Source organism: Pleurodeles waltl, chromosome 9, assembly GCF_031143425.1.
Source record: "Pleurodeles waltl isolate 20211129_DDA chromosome 9, aPleWal1.hap1.20221129, whole genome shotgun sequence".
NCBI lineage: Eukaryota > Metazoa > Chordata > Amphibia > Caudata > Salamandridae > Pleurodeles > Pleurodeles waltl.
In genome coordinates, this window is record NC_090448.1 from 40449194 (window position 1) to 40474125 (window position 24932).

Below are 24932 nucleotides of genomic sequence, written 5' to 3' on the forward strand. Positions count from 1 at the left end.
TATGGACAATATTTTGAATATCTGATGGAAGTCATTCAGTAAGTTTTTAAAAGATGCAAGAAGGATAGGTACTTGGTGAGGATGCTCTTATATCTCAGTACTTCGGTGAAGTACATCTAGGATGTAGTCCTGGGTTTCTTGTGACAAGAAATCCTCATTGATGGTTAGTTAAGTGGATTGTTTGCATTTCATGGCTTCCATAATGACGTAAGAAAGCTTGAAGAGAGTCTCCAAGTCTAACAGCTGAGTATAAAAATTGGAGTTGTGCAGCATCAATAATTAGAAATGCCAATATAAAGGCTTTTTAATGTATTGTGTCACTTTCATGGTTACTGTTCTGGATAAGCCTCTATTATAGATTTGAAGGTGTTGTTGTAAAATGACAATAGGCTGAAAAATACTAGTTTTGATCAGCAATGGGACTTGCAAGTCATTCTGTAATCAACTTTCAGAGGTACTGATACAGTCAGAGGCACTGATCAGTCAAGAAAGTCCACAACCTCTTAATTTAATACTCGGATTATTGATATGGCTTTACTTGCTACTGTTAGCCTTGATTGATGAATCATACCGCTAGCATTACCCTGTTCGAAGCTCTTATGCATCACCTTATAGTTATATTATTGCTAGGGCCATCCTTTAGGGTTGCCAAATGAAGATCACATAAAATGTTGAAGGATCCTAATCCAGGTAAGCGAGTGTATCTGTAATCTAAGGTTCTCCAATCACTTTATGCCATCCTTCATGCTACTTCACTGGTTACACATCAAAGAAAGAATGCAGCTCAAATCACTGTGCTTGGTCCACAAAGTGATACTTAGAATTACTCCTAGACATTTTTGGTGGATTTTACAGCCTTAGCGGCCTCCATGAGTATTAGGTTCACCAACTTGCACCTTCTTGCCATCCCTCCCACCAGGCCTTATAGCTACAAACTATTTGGGGTATATGGGAGGCTTGAAAAAGGGTACATGAGACTCCACAATGACTTGAAAATCTCCCTTTTCCCATCAGCCTAGGGCTAAGACTTGACCACGCTAAAGATGCTTCCAGACACTGCGTCTGTACTGTTAATCTGATCAGATGCGTATGACTATCCTTTGGACCCCACTGAAAGACCTCTCAATCTTACTAATAGCACTGCTTGGAGTTTGTAATATTCTTGAGCAAATTGATGCCTGTTCTCTGCTTTTTTGAACACTGTAAACTTTATGTTTTTTGTCTATGGACATACATCTGATGTTGCTTCCAGTTGTGTGATGGACTTTAAAAAATCCTAAACACAGTATTAATTTCCCAGGTCACTTTGAGTTTCCTTCTGCAATACAATACTTGAGATTTTAATGACTATGATATAAATTAAAAAGCTGATATTTTATTCTTCAACAGTACATGTTGCACTGATATGTTATGTTACAATGCTGACACATAGACTCTCCCCTCTGACATTGTCATGCCACATATTGCTTTTCACGTAGAAAAGCAAGTAGATATATCTAACTCTGGAAACAAAATCCTCAATTTGCACTCATATGTGAATTTTCTTAGACTTAAAATTATTCCTGTGTAGCATAATGTCAAATATGAGTGAATTTCAAAGAGGCACATTGTGGGCAGTTCGGGGTAGGGACACCAGCAGAAAGTGGTGAACACCACAAACTCCTAGGTTTATGGTATCCAGAGAACTTTTGACATTTCTTTCCCAACCTGAAAACAGTTGTGACTTAATTCTGTTAAGGAGAGAAGTAAATCTGTTTTCGTATGGGACACCCCTAAAATTGGGGAGTGTAGTGAAAAAAAATTCTGAATGGGGACAATATAGAGAAGACAATCAACTTTCAAGTGTAAATACACTTGGGTGGTTCATTTAGACATGCACAATTGCACACTTTATGCATCGGAGTAACACAGAATTCACAGAGAATTCAAGACGCAGTCTCTGGAATCTACAGCTGGCATGGCTTCCTGGGAAAGCTCCTGGATCTCTTTGTGAGTTCCATGATTACTGGAAATCTACCCCAGACCTAGATATAAGCCCAAGTGAGTAAATGTCTGATAAAAAAAGTCATTAAAATGTTCTTACTGAAAACTGTTTCTTCTATATTTCAGGGTGACTCTGGTTTACCAGGCCCGCCAGGCCCTCCTGGTCTCCCTGGTATTGCTGGGACCCCTGGACAGTCTGGTCCGAGAGGAGAAAATGGACAAGCAGGCAGCCCTGGAGTACCAGGAGAAAGGGTACAGAGTCTTCCTTTGTTGGCATTTATTTTTTATTACAAGGTTTGGCATGTTTTGTATGATTCCAAGGCAGCTAAATAAAGTGGGATTTAAGAAGTGATGATCTTAAAGACACACAGTCACTAGTGAAACGTACTTCCTTGTCCTCCCTGGCTTATTGAGCTCTAAGGTGCCCTCGCTTGATAAAGTGAACGTAGTATGCTGACCAGTGACCTTTGTCAATGTACCCACATTTCCAGGGAAGCTCCCAAACAAGTAAAGCAACCTCATAGTTGATTTCACATCTTTTACAGACGACAAAAGTCCTTCATCTTCCTGCAATGAGTCGGCGTCTATCCATCACCAATTTTCTAGCAAGCCAGTGCGACATAGCCAGGGCGTCATTGCTCCTAATGCAAGAAAGAAAAATGGATCCACCTTTCCCCAATCACACAGTGAAAGGCAGTCATATTTGCCGTGGAAATGGCTCCTGACTCCGCAGGCCCTGGTGCCACTGCACATGCTGCACTTATGTTAGCTATGCCTCTGGCAAGCCAGTTGACTTTTCTTCTTCCTCTCCTTGTTGTAGTTCCATTTTTTGCATTTAATTTGCCCTCCATCTCCATTCAAAATGCTTTCAGTGGAATGTGGCTCAATGAAAACACATCACCAGCCATATCATGACCAGTGTTCCTTGTTCCCATAGTGTTTAGAAATATTTCCATATCTACTGTTCGCTTTAACCATGTCCTGAGCAATGGCGGAACTAAATAGGGATGAGGAAAGTAGTTCTAATAAATAAATAAAAGTACTTACAATTTAAATAAGATCAGCTGGTCTATTACCCTTTCCACCACTCAGGATACTGATCATTCGTACATGGTATTATGGGTCAACGTCCTGCTTTTGATCACACACACACTAACTCCCCTCCCTAAATCTATAATTATAGAAACTGAGATTGTTATTGCCTGAGCCATGACAAATGCATCCCGGTGTTTTACTTGGCTTCTGCGCTGGCTACAGTTTTCAATAATTGTGTTTTTTTCTGTTAGGGTTTGATTGGTTTTCCTGGCAGAGATGGTAGCCCTGGGCCACAAGGCCCACCAGGCCCCGCCGGAGTGCTGGTAAGTATTCTCACTGATGATGCATGGAGCATACCTGAACTACGCATTGATCAATCACCGAAAATCAGCCAGTGGCGCTCTGGCCACAAATTCACTACCCATGTTTTTTCATGATCCCAGATGTTTTATTGATATTGACTCACAGGTTGACTAATTAGTTAGCAAAAATCTCCACTGATATGTTTTCAGATGTAGACATGTGCAACATTCTAATTTTCTGGTCAAAGTAGGGCCAATTTCACAACTTTTGCCCACAACGAATTTGCAAAATTAGTGTACTTTTCTCAGGATTTGATTTGACTCACACTTTTTCTTTTAAAAAATAAAACTTTCTAAATTTAGTAAGTTAGCGAATGAAAAAGAAAAACAACAAATGTGTGAAGTTGGGTGAGGGACAGGTACACAACATTACCCCCCCTAAATGATATGCAAATAGTTCTCCTGTATATTCATTGTGTGCAGCCTGAACACCCTATCTGGATTTTATTATCTGATGGATCAACATCTCCATCTCTTAAAAGTTCGTATAAATCAAATGCTTAATATAATTTGTGTTTCAATTAATGATTCTCCTTGTCTTCTAGGGGGCGCCCGGTCCTGCTGGGCTGAAAGGTGATAAGGTAGGAACCTGCTTAATATGCAGATGGTCTCAGTATCTGTTGAACTCTATTGTTTTTGCTGGGATAAGGTGACTTTGTTATTATCCTTGCTATTCCTAGAGTTATCCTCACAACCTGATGCCCTGTAAGCTTCGATGTGTGCCTTCAAAACCCACATTATTGAAATCCACAGCCATGATAAAGTACACAGCTTACAGTATAATACATCTTCAAAAGATGAGTAAGCTTCATATACAAAAAACTAAAAGCATAGACTAGTCAGTCTACTACAATATATGATTTTCCCTTCATTTAAAGTTCATTATAAAACACTGAGGAACACATTTAGTACCCAGGCTCAGGTTCAATACAAGACTCTCCTGTTTGAAGAAAGATCATTAAAACTACAGCACACAAACCTAAGTTTGCCAAGAGATTATGTAACTCCATCACCTTAATTATGGTTGTTAACCAGAATTTACATTAAAAATATAGTGGGCTCAGGGAAGTAGCATGCAGAAGGCTTTTCTTTTGATAAACATATAAGCTTCAACTCCTGCTACTTCCACTGAAGCAATTAAAAGATCTTGAATAGAAGAAACTTGTGGCATTCAATGTGGTGCTTAGGTTTGTACAGATAACCCTGCAATTTTTTATCTGCAATGTCTGCAAAACTGCATTAAATCAGCTTGATGCAAAAGTTCTAGAAAATTAGCTCTTTCTGCTGCTTTGATATATTGTATGATGTAGCGCTATTCCATGCCATGCTCCAAAGTATTGAGGTGTTGTCTTAAATAAGCTGACCAAATTGGTATTCTTTAGGAAGAGTTTTTTTTTTTTTTCAAAGGGCAGAGCTCTAGGAGATGAATCTGTATCTCTTTTCCTGTTTAGGGTTAAGGGAAGCAAAAACTGATTTGAACACAATTTTTTGTACAAGGTTGTATGTTCTTCACACTTCTTTTATTTCACCCCGTCTCCACCAGCTTTTACATGGCTGTTCAACCGCCATGTGAAAGTGGGCGAGAGGGGGGTCGTAATCCCCAGGGCAGCGCTGCATACAGTGCTGCCCTGGTGGATTGGGACCTCCAGCACCGCCAGTCCCTCCAGTGGAGAGAAACTGGCGGTGCTGGTGGTCCGACCGTGGCCCAACCGCCATGGCCATAATGTGGCGGTCTGTCTGCCGCCAAAGCGGTCAGACCACCGCTTTGGCGGCGGTCAGACCACCACTGCAGCCCTGGCGGTCGTAATTAGGGCCAATATGTCCACTTTTCGAACTTCAGAAGAGTTTCTCTCTCTCTGCAGCAATGTTAGTGTACCAGGATTCAACAAAACACTAACAGACAACAGGCGCTATATCATGAATTGGAGTTAATGGATATTATTTATGGCAGGCACTTACAAAAAATACCAAACATCAATGGAGGGGCAGTAGGTTGAAATGCCACTGCCCAATAAAAGATCTGTTTGAGCAAAATTAAGAATATTCTTAGAACTCTTTTTCAAAGATTTCAAAGATGAGATTTTTCTCAGCACTCCATGTTAGTCCAATTATTTAAGTTGTATGAGAATTCTATTTAATAAGCACTCTCAATTTTAAGGGGTCTAGAAAACCATTGCTTTAGAGCGTCAACAGAAGAGCTAAAAACAAACAATTCCTTTATTATGGGGCAACATCATGGTTGCAAAGAGTAATTACGGCCCCTTATGCTGTTTGATGTTATGTTATGTGTAACACTGGACAGCAGAAGCCCAGCTTGATTCACTAAGGACTCAACATAAGAAAGGTCTTAGAGAAGGACCCGTATTGCAGTTCTAGTAGGCACAGCAAAAATACTGAGTTGTGGTCAACTCAATGCTCTATTCCTCAAAATGGTCATATCATACTTGAATAAACAAACGTAGCACAACAAAATGCCTCGTTCACTTCGTAAACCTATTTCACTTAGATCCATCAGTCTACCTTTGTTTTTCTTACAGGGGGACTCAGGAGTGGGCCAGCCGGGATCCAGAGGAGACAGAGGGGACCCAGGCCCAAGGGTATGTCAGCTTCTCTTTCCTAACTACAGTTGAGATGCCAAGTTCTCAACTATCTTGTCTTATCATTAACGCTTGTTCTTACATCGCCTGCCTGTGTCGTCTCTTTTCGTTTCAGGCATTCCCTCTAGTTTCCCTTCCTCTCAGTAATTGTTATGTCTCCTTTCATCCAAGAATGACCTTGAAATTCCTGTGTCTTCCTTATTACCTGTTGGTTATCACACATTTTCATTTTGATTTTAGGGTGAAGATGGTCGCCCAGGACTGGAGGGGGATCGTGGTCCAGCTGTAAATATTTTGACTGATTCTTAAGTTACTTGTCATTTTATTTAAGGGTGAATGTATTTTGCATCTGTAGTGAACACCCTTGCCTTTATATTTTTATTTTAGGGTCCTCCTGGAAACCGAGGAGAACGTGGTGACAAGGTACTGAAAGGAAAACTGTGTTTTTTTATTTAAACCGCACAATCTTTCTGAGCGTTTAGGAGCTTCTTTCTTATTTGGTAGGCTGTACTCTGTTCCGTCAGGTCAGCAGAGAGGGATATTCTTTGGTGTGCTGACATTCCATCCCCTCTGAAATTTGGGGGATGGAAATTGCCAGATGTGTAATAGTAAATGAAAATTCAAAATTAGGGGTTGGCTCACCAGTCCATGGCACTGAAGTGCACTTTTTTTTTGCCACCGTGCACATGTGTTCAAATAAAATGTTGACCAAAACAGTGCAGAAGGGCCACTAGCTGCAGTGGGCTGACCCATTGCCCCATTCTGTATGCAGTGGTGGGTGGAAGCAAAATGTAATTGACAACTGAACAGATATGTGTGTGTGTGTGTATATATATAAAATGTATTTACTTTTTTTTTTAGTACACAAGGCTGTGAATTAGCTCAAGCTGTACCTAGACCAAATCTAATAAAAGGTTAATCAGGGAAGAGAGTGGGTTTTAAGTAGATAACAATAATGTAAAGCAGAATAAGGAATCTGTAAGAGGCTGAACATTTAAAGGCAATGATTTGAGGTCAGTATTAGATGAATACTTGCTCGATTGAGGCCTACTTCTGAGGATTTAAGACATATTAACACCATCATTTGTAACATTAGTCTATCCAAATGAAAATATTGTGAGCATGAAAATACTAAAACAAAGTTCACGAGTAATATATTCTCTCTCATTATTATTCTCAGAGACTCAATGAGCCATCACATTAGCACTTCATTGCTTTGATTTAGAAACTGGCAGCAATCATCACTGTCTCCTTCCACCAAACTTCACTCTAATCCTGGATGCTAGATTCATAGTTGTTCGAAAGGTGGTGATTCTGCCAATCCTATAAAGAATCCCCCCGCCTGTGCTTTTAAGCTGACGGTTATAAACGTCTCGAGATCAGGTGGTACTTACTATTCGACGGCTGACTAGGGACATTGGTGAATGGCTGCCGGTGGGTCCACCATCTCACAGCGTATCCCTTGCAGGCCCTCAGGGAGTTGCTTGTGTTTCCTCTGTGACACCCTTGACATCCCCAGACCTAGCAAGACAGGCAATGGCACTCATTACGCCTACAATCAGAATAAATTGGTAATGGCTAGTAGTGGGTCTAACTCGCATAATTCCTCGTAGCATAATCATGTGGAATTACCCAAACATTCTGCATGATTACCTGGAATTACTTGAGAAGAGTTATTTAGCATTTAGTGCCATTTTCTTAGTGAAACAAATGCCCCCTCAGATGTCGGTGGCAGTGAGGATGCATTATGTGCTAAGAAATCATTTTAAATGCAACAGAACATTGAGTGCGAGCAGCTGCTCATGCTTGCTGAACGTGCACTTGTGATAAGATTTTCCCCCAACTTACTCCCAACATTTAACACTAGTTTAGTAGTGCACAATGCCCCCATGTGTCCAAAATGGATGCAAAGATGCATTTTATTCTAAGAAAGTAGAGCTAAATTCAAGAGAACATAAACAGCAGCACAAGTGGTAGCTCACCCTCTCTAAACTTGCTTTTCTCCCAAATTACTCTTAATCATGCAGACTGGTATAATCATGTTATTATCAGTAATTCTGTATCAAAGAGTAACACATATTTACTGAAATTACTCTGAGTACTCTGGCGTAATTTAAATTCCATGCGGGCCTAGTAATGACTTGGATTTCTGGGTATAATAAAAAGTGTTTGGCCGGGCCCACTGTGACATCGTGCAAGATCAGTGTTTCATTTGGTAGTCCTGCAGGGCCACGTGGATATGGGTCATTACAACAAGCATTTGAAACCTTCAAAAATGTTAATCGTTATAACTATATGAATAGTCATTAAATTGATTAAAAAGTACTTTCTCATTAACTCATACCTTCTTCATGGGATATGTATATATATTGCACAAGATGAATACAAAAATTAAGTCAGGTATAATCCATAAATAAAGAACAAATATCCGGGTCTGTTAAAACAAAGCAACACCGGAACGCACAATTCACAAGTATATACATTCAACAACAAATGTGGAGAAAAAAAAAAAGCTGTTCCCTCTCACAAGAACACCATTGTAAATTCAATGTTCTAGTTTTAGGACACAGACAGAAAAAATGCTGCAACATAAACTGCTATAAGACAAGAAAGTCCTTCTCCCAGCTGGCCGTTAAAATGTGCATGTTATTTTATTAACCAGTTTTACCAAGAAGGGCAGTTCTCCTGCATGTGTTTTACTACAGATCGAAATTGTATGTGTGCAATTCAGTTTTCTGTGGAACCAGTGGAATATGGTGACCAGAACATGAAATCTACAGTGGTCTTCTTGTGAAAAGGAACTGTGATTGCCATACTGTATAACTCTTTGTTCGTATACATTTGTAGATCTAGGCACTTTATGGCCATAGTTCTAGACTGTAGAGTTATATGATGGAGACGGTTACTGAGTTTTGAATCTTGTATGCAATAAATATTTCTGAATTATATAACTCTGTGATATAGTGGACTCCTGGCTTGTGAAATTCCCCTGTTGTAGTCTCTTTTGTGGTAAAGATTCTTAGACAATGTTACTCTCTGGCTGCAGAGAGTTATTGAGTGTAGACCTGTTTGCTATTTCAGCTTCATAGACCAATGAAGTCACTGCCTCTGTACTAATCTAGACTGCAGCAGTCTCTTCCACTGACCATTGCTGGGACTGTGAACAAAAGTGCATGTTGCTTCAGAACTAGACCATGGATGTTTGTGGGTTCCCTCTTCCAATACTGCAAGAACTCACTTGTTTGATGTACTGTCTGAAATGCACTCCTAATGGGGGTGGTTTTAAATTTTTTTGTTTTTACTTTTGCTAGGGCCATGGCAAATCATTTTAAATTAATGCTAGATTAATCCTATTATGTTGACATGTTTTCACCTCTTCTCTATTTTAAACTAGGGAGAGACAGGACTTGCAGGAATGAAGGGAGATAAGGTAAGTGGCTGTGCTGCTGCTCTCTATGATAAACTTTGACTTCCGGAAAAGAGTTGGGCAGAGCATTATGGACAGCAGGAGGTTTCCTGATAATTTATTATCTGATAGGGCTAAGCAGTCCAGTTGTTGGTTGTGGCCTTGCACCATAATTACGGGAGATGTTGGGGTTCTTTAGTTAAGTATTCAACCCTAGACTGTAAATACGTTTGTAAAAAGGTCTGTGGGAGACAGACGGAAGTCAGTGTATAAAGACCAACTATGAGTGAATGAACTATGTGATTCTGCTATAAAACTTTTGAAGGAATCCTTGAACTATCACCATCTCATTCAACTGAATGAATGGTAACGTTTGACTAAGAGAGTGAGGGGGATAAAGAAACATAAGCAAAATAAATTAGGGAATGACTGAATCTGTGACTCAACATTGGGACAGTGTGCAATTGGGTGAATTAATAAATGAACAGACACACACATAAGTGTGAATCAGTGTGAAGTATTGGAGGAGGTCTACTGTGGATATTAGCATTTTTGCATAATGTAATTCAAGCTCCTACCTGCGGCATCTCCCGGTATATCATGAATTCTACTGTTGGTTTTATATTTATATATCTTTCCAGCATCTCATAGTCCTCTGTGCTAATAAATCATAATATGTGGCAGCAAAACAAAACACTTAAAGTCTTGCTTTCTTCCGACTTGCTTTTTGTCTTTGCCCTTTTATCACTTTTTTTAGTTGTCCTCTTCCCTTTGCCCCCTTCTTCCACTCCTTCCCTTGCTCTTCCTCCAACCCTCTGTCCCTAGCCATGAGGCCTTTTTCTTCCACTGCCTTGTCGTTCTTTATTCGTCTTTGATTTTGTCCTTGTCCAGACTCCCTTGTCATACTCTAAGACATCTTAGATTCTTTCTCTATATGGTCTATACCCATTCCAACAAATATGTGATGGAACAACTAGGTCCTAAATAACTACTTGCCTAAACCACTACTGCTAAACAACTAAAAAGTCTCTACAACAAAGTACTGAACAACTACTGTCTAAACAACGATTTTGCCTGAATAAGGATTGCCTGAACAACTAATTTTAAGGTAAGTTTTTCTTTTTTTTATGGTTTCATAGTTGTTTAGAATTTATATATATATATATATATATATATATATATATGTATATATATATATATATATATATATATATTTATTTATTTATTTATTTATATATATATTTTTTCAGCCAATTTAACACTCAAGTTAAAGATGCCGCACTCACAGGATTCCGTCAATCCTCTTTTATTCAATAAGAAAAACCCCACCAACTAACACCAACGCGTTTCGACCTATATATATATATATATATATATATATATATAAATAAATTCTAATATATATATATAAATTCTAAACAACTTATATATAAATATATAAATTCCTAATTACTAATAAACCATAACAAAAAGAAAAACTTACCTTAAAATTAGTTGTTCAGGCAATCCTTATTCAGGCAAAATCGTTGTTTAGACAGTAGTTGTTCAGTACTTCGTTGAAGAGACTTTTTAGTTGTTTAGCAGTAGTGGTTTAGGCAAGTAGTTGTTAAGGACCTAGTTGTTCAGGATGTTTCCCCATTCCTACCACTCCCTTGCGATACACTGGTAATACTCCAAAAAAGCTCTATGCAGCACCTTGGTACCTTTAACACTCTGAATATAAACTAATGAATATGTAACAGAAATGCTTAAAGTGAACCTTGTTCCTAACTGGTACGATCTTGCAGGGGGATACCGTGGCAGTTGAAGGACCAGCGGGAGTCAAAGGAAACAGGGGCGAGCCGGTATGTTACTCATACATTTTTGTTGAGTGTGCTAGGACCCCAGGCCTCAGGAGGCTTAGGTCGTTTTCAAAATGATGCACTAGTTCAACACCCAAATGTCAATGACTGATTGGTGACGACTTAGAGTAAAGCAAAATTACGCTTTGAGCGATTACAAACACTACACACTCTGGAATAGCCCGAAGTTTATGGACAAAATATAAACAATCAATTGCATATTTTACATTTGTTTTAGCATTTATTCAGGAACTTTTGGTATTTTTAAATATTTACAGCTTTTTTTGAAGGCTGGAGTCAATAAATCACAAGTCCCTGAATAAATGATAGATGAGCATTTCAGAAAGTGTGGAGAGCTTTTCAAATGTGTTAAACTCTCACTTGACTGAAACCCTCACATAGGTTTTTGTTCTTTTTATTAAACACATCAATTGTGTTTAAATGTTGTTAACGAACCTCTAAATATTAGGACACATTATACTAACATACCTTTTCTAAACTCACAATTATTCCTTCTAATTGTTTAAATACACATTTAAGCTTTTTTCAAAACCAATCTTAGCTAGTCAAAAACTGTTTCACAATATTTAGCGAGAATTTGCAACTGATAGCAGGTTTTTAAATAGTGCCAACTGATTTTAGCATTATTTAACTATCACGCCTTGATGTTCACAAACGTTACCTTATGTGAACCTGTGTGAAGATTTCCTGCCTGGCCCAGCTTTTTTAAAAAAAAATCCTTAGCTAGTAAAAAAATCTTTAAATTGTTATCGGCTGTTTAACTACACATTTTACTTACTTATAAAATCAGAATTCCCTGTGAACTAAATACACTAAATACAAAAAGAACAAGTCAAGTAAACCTTTTAAACTAACCCCAAGATATCTCAGTTTTTTAAACCACGTATTAGAGCTTTTGAACTGTCAACAGTTGTTGTTCCCAAAGGAGAGTAGGTTTTTACTTATCTTTAGCTTGCCCCTTAATTTACAGGCATTATGCCACCTATATTCATAGGAAAACACTTTGGCCCATATGTATACTTTTTTAGCGCCGCGTTTGCGCCGTTTTTTTGATGCATCAAAAAACGACGCAAACGCGGCGCTAAAAAAGTATAAATATGGGCCTTTGAGAGTAGAGCCCAAAGATACTGACATTCCCTTGAAATCAGTGTTTGAAAATAAAACCAAAGATTGACTAATCTTATAATAAATTAACATGTGTCTGATGTTCTTCTAGAAATTATCTATGCTGAAATGGAAGAAAATGTCTTCTCATACTTGTGAACCTGCTGCTGGGCATCTGCCTGTTTTATTTCAAAGAATCCCTGTTATGACAAAAAACTGCAAAGCCAAGAATTGAAAGTCAGTGTTGTAATGTTCAATATTCCCCATACAGCAGGGATACCAGGTCAATGAAATTGGAAGAATGGGGGTGGCATCATCTTCATAATGTTCTCAACTTCTGCTATCACTGAATTGTTTGACTTTGTTTAATAAGTCTTTCCTTATGAAAATACATGATTAATGAAAACCCATTTAATTTTGTATATAACTTTCTTGTCATAGTCCTGTATAGCGTTTAGACTGCATACCAACCTGTACATCTTGGTGTATATCATTATGTAACATCCTCTCATTTCATGTCTACCCTAAATGTAAGGTTCCTGTCATCCTTCTGTATTATTTACTTTTTTCCTCTTTTCTTCCATGGCAGGGAGAGCGTGGAATGAAAGGATCTGAAGGAGAAAAGGGGGACAAAGGAGACCAAGGAATAACAGGGGAAAAGGTAGGAGAAAATGATTTCCTAAAACAAGTTGTAGCCAACTGGCAATTAATTAAAAGAAATATATACATTTTTCACATTATAGCACTAGAGCTAATTATGAAATGAATGGACATTATAGAACTTTTGAATTGACATTTCAGTAGCACCTGAAAGTATCTTCCGTAGTCCTGGCAATATACTAAAACATAGACTACAGAAACATGTTTTTCCCAAAAAATTTACTCCCATTCTCCCAGTCATTTTTGAGTGCGTATCCAGGTTTGAATTTCACAAAATCTGAATTCACACTGGTAAAGTAATTTGCCCATCTGTAATGTTACCACATGATTGTGTGACATTACACATAAGTAAATCTAAGTAAATCCTACTCCTGGAAAAGGAATGGTTTGCAACCCAAAGCGAGTCTGGAAATAGTAGAGATTAACTCCTGTGAAGGACTGAAGTAAATCACTTTCCAGGGCACGAATGCAAAGGGAGAAACCGAAAAATTGGTGGTGGTACATGGAGGTGAGTTTCTCCACAAGAAAATGATTTTTCCTGTACAGAGAAAAAAAAAGTTGGAATTACACATGTGCTTAGGAGAGTGGCCCCCATGGGGAAAAGATTTCCCATTGGAGAAACATGAAAAAGTTTTAAATACACTCAAGATGAGGCATTTTCACATCCACAGTTGTCATGAACAATTGTGCATTACGCCCCTCTGCATAAAGAGAAAAAGGAATTTTAGCAAGTATTTTGGACTGTTGAGATTTTTGCAGTTTAAATTTTGAAGACTAGGGGCTGGATTAACAAAACATTTTTAATTAGTATTTTGTGACACAGGATGTGATGGGAGGAATGCTTGTAGTAAGTCTAACAACTGGCAGTCACTTGGGGTACCATTCCAACCATTGTTTTTTTGCTCATCGTGCCACCTCAGTTTTGACCCCGCCATATCTAAATCAGTCTTGACCCTTCTACAGAAAAAGTCCACTCCATACTGCCAGGCCTGGCCCTTCCTGAATCAGCAGAGAAGCAATCCAAGACCGTTTTTACCATGTTTGGGGTTCATCAGTCAGGTGTAACTTGGTTGCAGTAGCAAAGTGAGCATGGAACCCACATCTGGGCATACCCTTGCCACTTAGGGCGTTACAGCAAACACACAAAAGTTGATGGGAGGAATGCATTCAATAAGTCTAATCACTGGCAATCGCTCAGAGCAGTATTTAAACCCATCGTTCTTTAGCCACCATGCCACCTCAGTTGGACCCATCATATGCAAATCAGTTCTGACCCTGCTCCAGTAGGATTAGTCCAGCCTGAACTCCCAGGCCAGGTCCTTCCTGAAAAGGAACACAAGCAACGCAAGACCGGTTTTGCCCTGATTAGCGTCTGTCAGTTTGGTGTAGCTTGCTTCCGAATTATTAAATTGGATAACTTTGATAACTTTAAGACTGTAGTTAGGCACACTGTTGCCAAATAGTCGACTGAACTTCTTGTTTCATCACCATCATAAATACTTTATTTCAGCTTAAAAGCAGCAAATATATAATAAACTTGGCATCATTCCTTTTTCCATGCAAAGCGGCAATTCTAACAAACAAATTGTAAACCTTTATTTTTGGATTTTGTATCATATAACATACAAAAGTAAACATTGTGAGCAATGCAGAGTGAGCAGGTCCAATTACAGCAATAACAATTACTTTCAGTCCGAGGAATTGCACATGATACCGTTAATGAAGACAACTGAAAAATAAGCAATAGAGGCACAGAGAAAAGAGCGGGGAGAATGATTCAGTAATGAATGACTGTGTTGTGGCAATGTCAGCGGAGAGAGAGAAAGAGAAGAGGTGTGAGGAAGGTGGAAGGCTCCCACTTACCTGGCTTACCAGAGGAACAGCGTGTTCAGGGGTCTGCAACAAAGAATGTGCAGGAGGTGGCACAGTATTAAGGTGATGGAGCATCATCCGGGGCATCAGTTGACGGATCAGACAGGGTCAGTAGATAGTTACGAACTGGTTGTTGTAGGAAGGGTGGCCTGGTATACCATGTCCAGCAACCCCTTATTAGTGAATGAGACAGTGTCTAGGAAGCCAGAGCTCTCTAGTTGTAGCTGTGGTGAGCAGCCAGTACTTATCTAGGAGACATGCAAAGCTCTTGTAATACCACAATAGTCACACAGCTACTTATCACACATGATAGAAACCACTCAGTGTTACAAAAATAAAGGTAGTTTATTACAGTAGCACTAGACTACATTACATATAGGCAGTCTGCCAACTGAAGGTATGTACACACTATATATACACAGTGAATATTAGGCACTAGCACATAGAAACAAGCATTGGCACGAAATGGTGAAAAATAGTTAGGACCCTATGGGGAGGCCAAACCATATACTAAAATAGTGGAATGCGAGGTGAAGTTCCCCACCCACGGATGTGGACTAGGTAGAGAGGAGCTGGGGGAACTCATGACCCCAAGAGGTGAGTGCCTTGGTAACCCCTTGTGACCAGGAGAGAGGAGGTAATTAACCGGGTTTTCCCAGAGACTACCAAGGGGACTTGGAGGAAGAAGATTGCAAGACCAGAACCAGTCCAGTGGAGCCCACCAGTGGATTTCCGAAGAAGACGACCTGCAAAGGAAGGGGACAGAGTCCGGTCCACACAGAAGTGTCCAGGTGGGGCAGGAGCCAATGCCCTCCCGTCTGAGAATGCAAATCCGGGTCGACGGTGGATGAAGGTCAGCTCGGAGTCCAGGAGCTGCAGAGGAGTCCTTTGAGTCATGCAGGTGATGCTGGTCGCTGGGTCCTCGATGGTCCGTGGTTAGCAGGACCACCAACAGGCCTTGGCAAATGCATGGCCAGTCAGAAAAAAGTGTGCAAAGAAGAAGAGAACCAGCAAGGTCCAGGGGACTCAACCCTTGGAGGGGAGTCCAGACTGACTCTCAGCAGTCAGAAGAGCCAGCAGAAACAATTGCAGCCCCCACATGCAATCCACTGTCAGCAGGCACAGTAAGTCACATTGAGGCCCAGTCAGCACACCTGGAGAGAAGTCCCACATCACTGGAGCAGCTGAATGGAGACTGTCTTTGCAAGGATGAAGTGGTGGAGGCCAGGTCTACTTTGAGCCTGAAGATCCTTCGGAGCAGGTGTCAACAAGCCTTGGTTGCTGCAAGAGTCGCAGTGCACAGGGGTACTGTCCTGCAAGGAGAGGCAAGGCTCACCATCTCCCAAGTTGGACAGAGGGCAGAGAGGACCAAGGAGACCACTCAGCACCACCACCTGTGTTGGACGATCCACGCGGTTCCTGTGGAAAGCAGATCCCAGCTGCCAGACATCGTTGCCTTAGGTGCCTGCGGATGCAGGGGAGTGACCCCTTCACTCCAGGGGAGATTCCTTCTTGCTTCTTTGGTGCAGCGGAAGTCTTGCCGACCCCAGAGGATGCACAGCCGTGGAAATGTTGCAGATTCTGGAAGTAGCTGGAGAAACAATGTTGCAAGGAAAGGTCATCGCAGAGTTGCAGGCTTGTTCGGTCCTTGTGAAGTCCAGCAGCGGTTCCGGTGGCCAGGAGCAGAAGAGGTCGATGCAGAAGAGTCCTGGTGGAATCTTGCATGCTGAATCTGGGGACTCACCCTCAAGGGAGTCCCTAAATAGCCCTAACTGGGGGCTTGGTCACTCTACAGGGGGACCACCTATTAGAGGCGGTCACTGCTGTTAGTCACCTGTCCTGACCAACCAGTTGCTCCAAGGGGCCTCTGCACACCTTGCTTTCAAGATGGCAGAATCAAGTTGCCACCTGGAAGAGCTCTGGGCAACACCCCTGGGGTGGTAATGGACAGGGGATTGGTCACTACCCTTTCCTTTGTTAGGTTTCACGCCAGAGCAGGGAGCGAAGGTCCCTGGACTGGTGAAAACTGGCTTATGCACAGAGGGCCTCCAAATGTGCCCTTTAAAGGAAGCCGGTGGCATGGGGAGGCTACCCCTCCCCAGCAATGTAACACTTATTTCCAAAGGAGAGGGTGTAGCATCCCGTCTCCCGCAGGAAATCCTTTGTTCTGCCTTCCCCTGCTTGAGCTGGTCAAGCAGTCTGAGGGGTGGCAGTAGTGTGGGCTGCCCGTAAACCCTGTACGACTGGTAGGAGCAATACTGGGGGGTCCTCTAAGGAGGCTCCAGATTGTATGGAATCATGCCACCAATACTTGCATTAGTATTGCGGTATGATTCTGAAATGTTTGATACCAAACATGCCCAGGTTAGTTACAATTATCTAGCTAGAACACAGGTAGTAGTGACCTGTGGCCAGTACACGCATAAAATGGCTTTCCCGCACTTACGAAGTCCAGTGCATTGGAACTGGAGTTTGTAGGGCTACCTCTGCTCATGCAGGGGTGCCCTCACACATAGGATCCTGCACCCTGCCCTTTGGGCTAAAAGAGCCTACCATAGGGGTGACTTACACTGACCTGGAGTAGTAACCTGTAGTGAAAGGGTGCATGCACCTTTTCACGCAGGCTGCAGCGGCAGGCCTGCAGACACATTTTGCATGGGCTCCCATGGGTGGCATAATACATGCTGCAGCCCATGGGGGACCCCGGGTGTACCAATGGCCTGGGTACCTAGGTACCATATACTATAGACTTACAGGGGTAAACCAGTATGCCAATTGTGGGGTGTAAAGGGTACCAAGCAACCAAATTTAGAGAAGAGAGCACAATCCTCGGGGTCCTGTTTAGCAGGATCTCAGTGAAAACAGTCTAAGAATACTGATAGCAGGCAAAAAGTGGGGTAACCATGCCAAAATGAGGGTACTTTCCTACAGTTGCCATATATCTTTAGGTCATGAAGATGGTGGTTGCAGTGTTGCATACATTTTGCTAGTTGTGTCGCAATAGGACATGTCTTTCACCCAGCCCGATATAGAAGGTAGAGTACTGTTGCCCTAATGGAGTGCAATCTGGCGCTTCACAAAAAGTAGGGCCAGTACTACCAAGCGATGGGAGTGCAGGGGTAGTGGTTTCACATATCCCAGTAATGCTAGTAGTGGGGCTGAGGTGAGTGGGTGCCCTGTCATTTGTGCGAGGGTAGTGTGAATGGAATTCCCAGTACACGCATGTCAGGGAGCAGTTCCAAGTAAGGTGTGCAAAGTCTGCATTGTCAGCCGAACATTTCGGGCAAGAGTGTGGTCGGGAGGGGTCCAGTTTGGCCCACAGCTACATATGTGCGATGTAAACCTTTGTAATGCAGCAACTAATCTCGATGGTTGTTAGAGACAAGCTTGGTTTGGATACTGCAGTAGTTCCACTGCTTATCAGACAAGTGTGTCCTAAGTCGTGTTCCCATGAAGTTCTGGACCTCTCCGCCCCCACAGGTTGTAATTGGACAGAGGTATTGTAAAGGCGGGATATCAAATGCATGCTGTCAGGGGCCACAATAAGCAGGGAGAGAGGAGAAAAGTCAGTTTTACTCCGGGTACTTGGGCAAAATAGCACACAGTGTGCAGTGTGGGCAGTGGAGGATAAATCTATCTATGTATGTCGCGTTGTGCCCCTCAAGGAGAGTGATTACAGTTTTCAGGGTAGCTCCACTATAAAGGTCACCCACTGTGTGGAGTTGGTGGGTAGTTTAGGTGCAGTGTCACCTTTTCTAAACTGAGTGAAATCCACGGATTACTAGCTAAGGGGAGGTGTGGAGAGTACATAGCAGTATGCCCCAATTAGCAGAGTAACTTGGTCCACGCCCAATATGTAGTGGGGAGTGTCTGGATTGCCGTTGGATTCCTAGCGAGACCAGGAGGTAATAGTGTAGAGAGGAAGTATGGGAGAGCTTGCATGTGCTTGGGTTTGAGATAGGGAACCCGCACATCCAGGTGACACCAGAAATAAGCAAAGCATGCTTGGACCACTAGGCAGTAGAGACGTAGTTCAGGAACTGCAAATCCACACTTTTCATAAGGGAGGGTTAAGGGCGATGACCTGCCCAAACAAGCTTTATAAGCAGACTTCAGAGAGTATCAAAAAAACTATTATATAGCGCAACGGGAATGATAATAAACAAATACAAAAATCAAGACAGAACCACCATTTTGATGATAGCTATTCTACCAGCCACGGGAAGAGGAAGTGCATTCCACCAATTGATCTGAGATATGAGTTTGTCAATGACAGGGCCGTAGTTCAATCAGACCACCTCAGCACTGTCTCTGTGAGGATAGATGCCCAGGTGCTCGGGTGGGTCCACGCACCAGCACAGTGGGTATTCAAAAGAACATGGGGTGGTGGCATCTATCAATAGAAACAGCTCAGTTTTGCTCCAATTTATACCTAGCCCTAAGTAGGCTCCACAGTATATAACCTCACAGATCAAGGGGGGTAGATTTGTGGCGGGGTTTTGCGTGAATAAGAGGATATCATCCGCGTACAGTGACACCAAGAGCGGCCCCCAATGGTACGTCAACCCCAGAGCAAGGTGACGCTCCTGGAAGTTGCGCACTAACGGGTCCATGGCTATGATGAACAGTAATGGGGACAGCGAGCACCATGAGTAGGTAGAAAGGGATCCGAGAGGGTGCCATTTAACCGAAGGCACGCTAGGGTGGCTGTATAGAGTAATGTGACCAGGTCTCTGAATCCCTTAGGGATTTCCAAGTTCGCTAGAGTAGCATGCAGGAAGGACCATTTGAGCGAGTCAAATGCCTTTCCAGCATCCAACATCACCACCGCAGATGGCAAACTAGTTGATATTTGGTTAATCACAGGGAAAATAGTGCAGAGGTTAATCACAGTCAGAAGATGAGGGACAAACCCAGACTGCATGGGAGAAATTATTTTGTCCATAAGGAGGGCCAATCGTGTAGCTATGACCTTTGCCAGAATCTTAGTGTCACAATTCAACAATGACAACGGCCTGAACAACACGCATAAATTAGGAGGCTTACCAGGCTTCAAGAGCAGGGTGAATACAGCTTCCCGTAAAGTAGGAGGAAGTGTGCCCAGCTGTAAAGATTTAGCTTAAACTTCGAGGAGTTGTGGGGTCAGAATATCCTTGTAGGCTTTATAAAGGACCCCCGTGAAACCATCCAACCCCAGGAACTTTGATCCGCTCAGCGAGTCTATGGCCTTGAATATCTCTTCGCATGTAATAGGAACAGCTAGGAAATGTGGTTGGCCATTGTCGAGCCACACCATGGCGATCTCCGACAGGTAATCCGCCAATGCTCTGGAAGATGTATCAACGTGAGAGGTATATCAGTGCCATTAGTATGTAGTGAATTCAGAGACTATGTCGGCAGTAGTTGTGAGGTCTGTGCCGTCCCAGGTCTCTCGCCCTCTCTGTAGCGGCTGGCCCCTATGTGCTTACAAACGTGGGCGACCTCACGAAGGGCTAGGTTATGAAATTCATGCAAAGCTCAACTCTCCTATGTGCAGATGTGTGATCTGTGTGCAGTTGGGACTGGCTGTCGATGTGAGTGAGCTGATAGTGGGGAGCACACTACTTTGCTAAACGAATGCCTCTCATGTACACCTTAAAGGCTTCCCATAATGTGGAGTGGTGTTGGACTGAGCCAGAATTCACTGTGAAATATTCAACAATAGCTTCACGTATTTCAGCACGAAATGTCCTAGAAATCAGGGTGGAGCAAGGAATACTGAGTTTGGCAACCACAGGGGAATGATCTGACGAGGTGCGGGAAGGTGGAGTATGTCAGTAAGCCATAAAAGGACTGATGGGGGAAAGTGCCAATTGTCAATTTGAGTCCAAACATCATGTGGTGAGGAATAAAATGTATAGCCAGATGTGTGTGGATGTCGGACCCACCGAGCGTCTGACAGTTGAAATATGCCTAGTAGGCTGGAGAATGTATGTACAGCATGTGGTCTTGTAACTCCCACAGATCCAGCCGAGTCTAAAAGGGGCTCAAGAGTAATATTAAAATCGCCACCCAGTAAAACATGGTCAGAAGCCATGAGATCCGTGGGGGTTTGAAGATTGGAAAATAACTTTAGGGAGTCGATATTTGGGGTGTAAACATTAGCTAGCAAAACCGTGACATCTACCAGAGTGCCATGAATCAACAAGTATCACCCTTCAGGGTCAGAATCAATGGCATGGCATGTAAAAGGTATACTCTTATGAATTAAAATATGGACCCCGTGAGAATAGGAGCTATAACATGCAAAGTACCGGTGTGTACCCCATTGTACACCGTAGGAGCATTCAGTACGGGGCTATAGGTAGTTTCCTGGAGGAACGCTTGCTTCACGCCATGTCTGTTAAGCTAGGATAATACCTTCTTCCCCTTCTTTGGGTTGTTAAGGCCTCTCATATTCGGGTTATGTCACGTGGGTACCAGTGTTACGTGATAGTGTTGCAAGTGAGTGAGATGCGGACTGACCAATGGACAGAAAGGGATACAGGGCCAGATGTACCAAAGGATTTTACCCATTCTGTGTCTATGGGAAAATGCTTTAGTACATATGGCTCACAGTTCCTGTATTGCTAACATAACAAACCCACCCAACTCCCTCCTCCCACACCGATGGATATGGTCCCCAGTGGATCCCCATGCATAAAGAAAACCACAAACAATTAAACCAATGTACACCATAGGGGTGCCCAAATCTGAACAGGATTCAAAAACTAGCAAGTGAGATGCAGTCAGATGGAATGGATTGACTGCATCAAGTGTAATGTACTATTTTTCATCAGGCCTAAAATCAAAGTAAGAAAACAAAAAGAAAAAAAAAAGGCAGCATGATGAGGGAGAAGGATCTCAGGCATTATGCATCGTTGGAGATGATGGTGGAGATACAGAAGCGGAGCCCGCAGAGCCACAGTGATGGCGGGGAGATGTTTCCAGCTGACGTTGCTTGCAGAAGGGTGCGGCCTCAGCGGGGGTGGAAAAGATATGGTTCACCATGGAGTTCTATGCGCAGTTTTGCTGGGCACAAAGCATTGCATATCAAATATTGCATTTTTGAAGTAGTGTTTTACTGTCAATATATTTGTGTCACACCTCTTGCAACAGCTGAGTAAAATCTGGATAAATAGAAATGGACATGCCCTGATACTGTAAAGGTCCTTTCTTGCGGGCCAGGCGCAGGGTGGTGTCTTGGTCTCAAATGTTCAAAGACGAGCAATGATGGGTCACGGGGGGCCCCGAATCGGGTGCTGACCCAGCGACCTGTGGGCCCTCTCAATAACAAAGGTGTCTGTAAAGGCTTCCCTGCCGAACAGGTCCTCCAGGAGCTTTTCCAGAAAGCAGCCCATACGACCAGTTTTAGTAGACTCAGCCACCTGTGTTATGCGAATGTTATTTCGGCGCGAGCACACCTCCAAGGTTTCATTCTTTGATGCAACAATTTTTGGGAGCCATTCCACCCTTTCCAGGCGCTTTTGAGTGTGTGAAGAGCCATCCTCAATTTCAGATATTCAGCGCTCTGCCTCCTCCATTATAGTAGCATGGCGGTCCATACATTCGTTCATGCGATCCAGCTGCGCAGTAAGAGAGTCAAAGCAAGAGTCAATGACCTGAAATTCATCTCATAGCTCTGCCATTATAGCCTCTGCATTGTCTGAGGAGGAGAGCGATGTAGCACCAGAAACAGTGCCATCAGATGTTTGCCCATCCATAGTGGTGCGCTTGGGAGTTTTATTATTGTCAAATGACAATTGTCTCTGCCGGGGGTCGCATATCCACAATCCAGAAGTAGTGATACTGTACCAATACCAGGGCTGTATGCTGGACAGTATTGCACTGGGAGGTCGGGCCTAGGAGCACAATGTGTAAAAGTGGAGGTGTTTAATCAGTCTACGATATGCCCGTCCGTAGCGTGCCCAGGGCAAAGAGGGATGTAGGGTTCACCAGGCTCTCTGCAGGTAAGTGATACTGGTGTGGCGGGATCACAGCCGGTTAATGCACAGGTGAGGAAGCTCTATGCGCTAGGAAGCTGTGGGAGCCGGCGCTGTTCATCGAGGGTTCCAGGTTGCTGTGCAGGTATGGACAATGGTGGCACCGGAGGGTCGGGGGACCAATCAGGAACTCATCGCTTTGTGCAGGGCAGGCCAGATGCACAATCCACAAGGGGGGAAGTCAGGAGCATGTGGTGGTGCCCAGAGTGCCTGATGGTAATGGCGAAAGCACCGCTTATTCCTCAGTGATGCACGGCACGCGTCGGGCCCCGCACCGCCCAGGCCCTGCCGCACCTTGGCACTGGGCCCATGAGGCCAGCCACAAGGTAGTAACACAGCAGATTCGCTGCAGGCCCCAGGACAGCAGCTGCACAGGGGCTGGGGGGAGCACTGCCGATGGCAGGAACAGAGCGCACAAATCAGAGCGTCAACCGCTCAAGTATCCCACAGCAATCAGGCCTATGTCCAGCCCAGGTCTGGGAGTCTCGTCAGGTAGAGCCCTGGGCCCCAAAAGGTGGGTAAAAACGGGGTTCACCTCGCCCTCTCCAGAGGTTGCCGGATGTTTCATTCAGGTGCTACATTGTGTTAAACCTTCATCTGCACAAAAAGGGCCTGCTGCGACCCCGCCCTCAGGCTCAACCGGGCCCCCTTCGCCGTGGGGCCTCCGAGGGCTATGTCAGGCCGCAGCACCCAGCACTCCCCTCCGTTGTGAAGTAAGCCTGATTCTCTTGACCAAGTAGGGCATTTTAGGCTCCAGGTAGTACAGGGTTACAGCGCATGGCAGGTATCGCGCTGTAAATACAGTTGTAGCATCTGCCAATCACATCTTGGGCAGAGTCCCCAGCAGCTTCACAACCGTGTGGCCATGTTGGTCGACGGTCAGGCCACGCCCCACCAACAAACACGTTTTAAAATCAAAGCTTAGCCAAGAACACAAATATAAAATTATTTATTTTAAATAGTTGTATTAGCTTTTAATATACAGTGTTGAATTATCAACAGTTTGCAGGTAGATATTATTCATACTAACACTTTTTACAATGCCTTGGTGGTCATATTTTCTAGCAAGGCATTATTGGTGAAAGTAAGAGGTGTATTTTTATAAATATAAATATATATATATATGGGGGCAAGACATTGGTGAGAGATTTTGTTTGCGTAAATCTGTATTTTTGTACTCATTACTTCACAACCATTCAGAGTTTCAACCTATTAATGATACAGAGTGAGCTTAATTTCTAAGTCCATAACATTTTTTGAAAAAAGCCTGGTATTCAGTACATCTGCCCAGTCAATTCAGCATACAGAGCGAAGAGTATTGACGTTTTTCAAATTCTAAACAGCACGTTCAAAACATTTACCAAGTGAACCCAACTTTTGCCATATACCCACGAACACTGAAGTATATCTCTTTCTTACATCAAAAAGAAACAATATTTTATCCTTTTAAAACATCTTTTCAGGAAAAATGTAGATAACTTTTTTCTGTATAGTAGTTAAAGTGAATTGTTACACATTATTGAGCAATTGTGAAAAAATATTAACAGAAGCATTTTGTACACATTCAATTTTGATATCACTTCCGGTTTATAGGTGCTGTCAATGCGTATGTTATGTCACTTCCCAAGGTGAAATTAAATAAAGGAGAGAGGATTCAAGCACATTTATCAGAAGCACCAGATATTGGAGTATATAGTTTGCATTCCACAGACTTTACATACATACTCTATTGTCTAAGGAATGGTTCCTCATTTTCATGTGGCATTTGTACACAAATGAACACTGCTGGACAGTGAAATGCACTTGTGTTGGAAACACTAACCGTTTTATCAATTTGGTTCACAGGGAGTGAAAGGCGAGCAGGGCGAGAAAGGGTCTGCAGGCTTCCCTGGAGCTCGAGGTCCTGGAGGACAAAAGGTAAGACATTTTACCACGAAACATGAGGACCTGTACACCTGTACACCTTAGAGCTGTCATGACTTTTTTGCATATGTGACATTGCCATGGCTGGGTATTAGACACTCAAACCC

The 24932-nt window shown here is 42.7% G+C and overlaps 1 protein-coding gene across 1 annotated transcript in view; it reads left to right on the forward strand.

The window, feature by feature from the left end:
* COL7A1 (collagen type VII alpha 1 chain) overlaps positions 1-24932 on the forward strand; it is a 618941-nt gene that overhangs the window by 566251 nt on the left and 27758 nt on the right. Inside the window, exons 99-108 of the mRNA XM_069207404.1 lie at positions 2110-2235; positions 3270-3341; positions 3926-3961; positions 5918-5977; positions 6218-6262; positions 6365-6400; positions 9372-9407; positions 11171-11227; positions 12939-13010; positions 24748-24819. Of these exons, the coding sequence (XP_069063505.1) occupies positions 2110-2235; positions 3270-3341; positions 3926-3961; positions 5918-5977; positions 6218-6262; positions 6365-6400; positions 9372-9407; positions 11171-11227; positions 12939-13010; positions 24748-24819 (612 nt within the window). The remainder of the gene's footprint in view (positions 1-2109; positions 2236-3269; positions 3342-3925; positions 3962-5917; positions 5978-6217; positions 6263-6364; positions 6401-9371; positions 9408-11170; positions 11228-12938; positions 13011-24747; positions 24820-24932) is intronic.